General features: G+C 37.1%; 1 protein-coding gene across 1 annotated transcript; it reads right to left on the minus strand.

Moving 5' to 3' along the window:
* Positions 1–2,033: 2,033 nt before the first annotated feature.
* On the minus strand, positions 2,034–2,481 carry IGIP (IgA inducing protein). Its single transcript, XM_080804033.1, has one exon. It carries the CDS (start codon positions 2,344–2,346, stop codon positions 2,185–2,187), a length of 162 nt encoding a protein of 53 aa, XP_080660159.1. The 5' UTR covers positions 2,347–2,481; the 3' UTR covers positions 2,034–2,184.
* Positions 2,482–3,322: the final 841 nt, after the last annotated feature.

Here is a 3,322-nt window from a genome sequence, read left to right on the forward strand (position 1 = left end):
ATCACTTGAGAAAACAAAGAGCTAAATAAAAATGACAAAGAGTTCTGTTGAACATGAGGGGCCCTTTTCTTGAGGGGTCTCCCTCTGTGGTACTACAAGCCTTGTCCTATTGTCAGACCTACTACACATCTGTTCCCCCCCCCCCCCCAGCCCTGCAGAACTTCACTACTTGCTCTTCAAAATGACCATCCACAGGGCATATTTATCATAGTCCCATCTGGAGTCTTTAAAAGAGTAAGGTCACAGACAGGGAGGAAGGGGCTTCTGAATTTTCCTTCCCTTATACTTACTGCAAATCCTGGCTAGAATTTCCACCTCAAGCTCCTGTAACTAGTTATATCCCTTTGAAAGGGATCCAAGAGTTAGACTGATTCTACCTTGGGCCCAGAAGGGAATCTGGTCTCCTTTTCAGTAAGTACCCACCTGTTCTGTGGGTGCTTCCCAAATCAGAGGCCCTGCAGAATGTAGGGAAAACTTTCTTTGCACTCCACCTACCTCCTCCAAACAGTGACACCCTCAGCTTTAAGTTTTCATAAGCAAAGTATTTTTACTGGAGTGGTGGCTGTCAGATGTAGAAGCTAGTCCAACAGCTAGTCTGATGTTCTTTGCAAAGAAGGGCTACTTTAGCAAGAAAAAAAACAGTAACAACAATAGCAAAACCTTCTCAGGATTCACCCAGGGAAGTCTACAACTGTAATACTATGATCTTGAGATATTTTTATAGCCATACATCAGTTTTTAGAATATAACCACTGTCACATACATTTAAATACACTGAAAAATTTTCTATGGTGTGACTTTTGCAGGAACTTTGTCGCTGCAACCACTTGCTCCAAGCCTCCTTCTATCCAGCCTGAAGGTAAGTGAAAGCATCAGCAAAGGTAAAATGAGGAGAAAGCAGAAATAATACTTCTAACTATACTCCTAAAGGCTGGGGAAAATGTCAGACACCTAAGGCCTCCACTGGTTTTTGAATTAGAGGACAAAACTAGGATTTTTTTTGGTCCAATAATCTGACCTTCTGTAAGAAGACCTCATAAAAACTATTCTGAAGGATCACACCTGGGCCACATTTTCATTGGTAACTTCACTCTCTACCCACCAGAAAAGCAGTTCTGAAAGGATCTTTAAGCACAGCCTCTATTTTCTACATAAGATTCTCTTCATGTTTTGTCATGTACTCTTTGGTAAGGCTTCCACTACCCTAAACCAACTTCAAATTTAAAAAGACAGAAGATTAAAAACCCTTCCATGGGAAAGGGGCATGATGTATGGGAAAAGTTTTTCTTTTTTCTTCAGTTGTGATGGGCTAGGTTAACCATCATACCACGAGAGAATTTTATAAAACTGACTCAGGGCACCTGGGTGGCTCAGTCGGTTAAGTGTCTGCCTTCAGCTCAGGTCATGATCCCAGAGTCCTGGGACTGAGCTCCATGTCTGGGCTCCCTGCTCTGTGGGGAATCTGCTTCCCTCATTCCCTCTCCCTCGGCCTCTGCTTCTGTACTATCTTTCTTTCTCAAATAAAAAAAATCTTAAAAAAACCCAAAAAACTACTCAAAAAGATAGGCAAGTCATTCACATAAAGTCTTTAGAAATAAATAAATGTGTTTTAAAGACATTCGTTTACTTTTTTAAAGATTTATTTATTTGAGAGAGGGAGAAAGAGACAGGGAGAAAGGGAACACAAGCAGGAGGGAATGGGGGAGGGTGAAGCACGCTCCCCACTGGGCTCTGGGGCTCAATCCCAGGACCCTGAATTACAACCTGAGCCAAAGGCAGAGGCTTAATGATTGAGCCACACAGGCGCCCCAATAAATGTGTTTTAAAATAAAATAGAAAATAGAGTTTTCCGGTGTGAGAAAACACACTTAAAGCTTACAGCCAATTAATGATCAGGCAAGTATACCTGTTACTGAGTCCTAAAAAGTGTTTCCATCTATCAGAATAAAAAAAAAATGCAAGAACAACCAGATTCCCCCCCAAAGACACTGAAACAAAAGACTGATCTGTTTATATAGTCACATGAAAAATAAACATCTTTATTTTTTTGCCTACTTTATTTCATTTTTTTCAAATAAAATTTAAATCTGTACAAAGTATACTGTTACAGTATATATTTTGTAAGAATCAATGCCTAAAAGAATCACAATACTTCAATAAGCAGTACAGCAGACCTCGCTAGTTTCAGCTTTGATATTGAACAAACTCAAGCCGGCTGATGCACAACACATTTGCTTGGTTTCCACATGGTGAGTTCCCAGCACTGAGATGGGAGAACATGACAGCAAGTATGGTTATATTACAGCCCGACACACTGCGCTTCTTCATGTGATAATAACTGCACATATTTAATACAGAATGCTCAAATTTACTTTTTAAATTGCATTTGCTTACTTCTTAGTTGGCAAAATTCAGCATTCTTAATGGGGTCCCCAAACAGTGCAAATTAATGATATTCTACTGTATAATTGGCACATTTCCAATAAGGATTAACTTGTAAACTCAAAGAATATCACAACTTTGTCCTAAATTTTAACTAATATACATCTGGTCCATTTAACCAAAGTCAGTTTGGAAAGATATTAAAGAACAATTCTATTTTTGAAAGGATACTGTTTTGACCATTCTTTAGAGAAGTAAATTTTTAAATTGTCATTAAAATGTTTTACTATAAAAATTTTACAAACTTGATTAGAAATTTCAAGATTATGATTCACAGCAGACAAATACAAACTTTATATTCCAACAATACCTACTCTTAGACTTTCAAACAGAGCACAACCATGTCAGCCGTGTTAACTAAAATTCTGAATGGTGTACTAAATTTATAAGTGGTGCTGGGTCTAGCAAGTGTAAATACACAGTATATTTTAATGAAAAGAATTGTCTTCTTTATACTTTATTTGTTTTCCCATAAGGAAACATTAATGTTTACATTCTTTAATAAAGTTAATCTTACATCAGAATATAACTTAATACTGTCAGCAACAGGGACCACACACAGTAAATAAGAAGCACATTTAAAATAAGTCTGAATTCACATAGATTAACATTTGTTGGTTAATAAAATATCGACAGTATTACAATCTTACAATATTTACAGTAAGAAAAATCTAGAGTAATATATACCTTTCACAGCAGGATTCCTTTTTTTTTTTTTTTAATTATTTCTTCCAGTTTGGGATTGTGTATACATGAAAAGCTCAAATAAAGCAACTCTGCAATATAATCTTAAAATAATGGCTACTGGGGGGAAATTCTATCACAACCATTGAAAATAATGGTGACTTTTCACGGAGTCTGTGGCATCTGAGAACCCAGT

This window comes from Martes martes (genome assembly GCF_963455335.1).
Source record: "Martes martes genome assembly, chromosome: 5".
In the NCBI taxonomy this organism is placed as follows: Eukaryota; Metazoa; Chordata; class Mammalia; order Carnivora; family Mustelidae; genus Martes; species Martes martes.

Coding starts and splice junctions, on each gene's coding strand:
- IGIP (XM_080804033.1), bottom strand. CDS start 2,346: ATGTGCAGTTATTATCACATGAAGAAGCGCAGTGTGTCGGGCTGTAAT.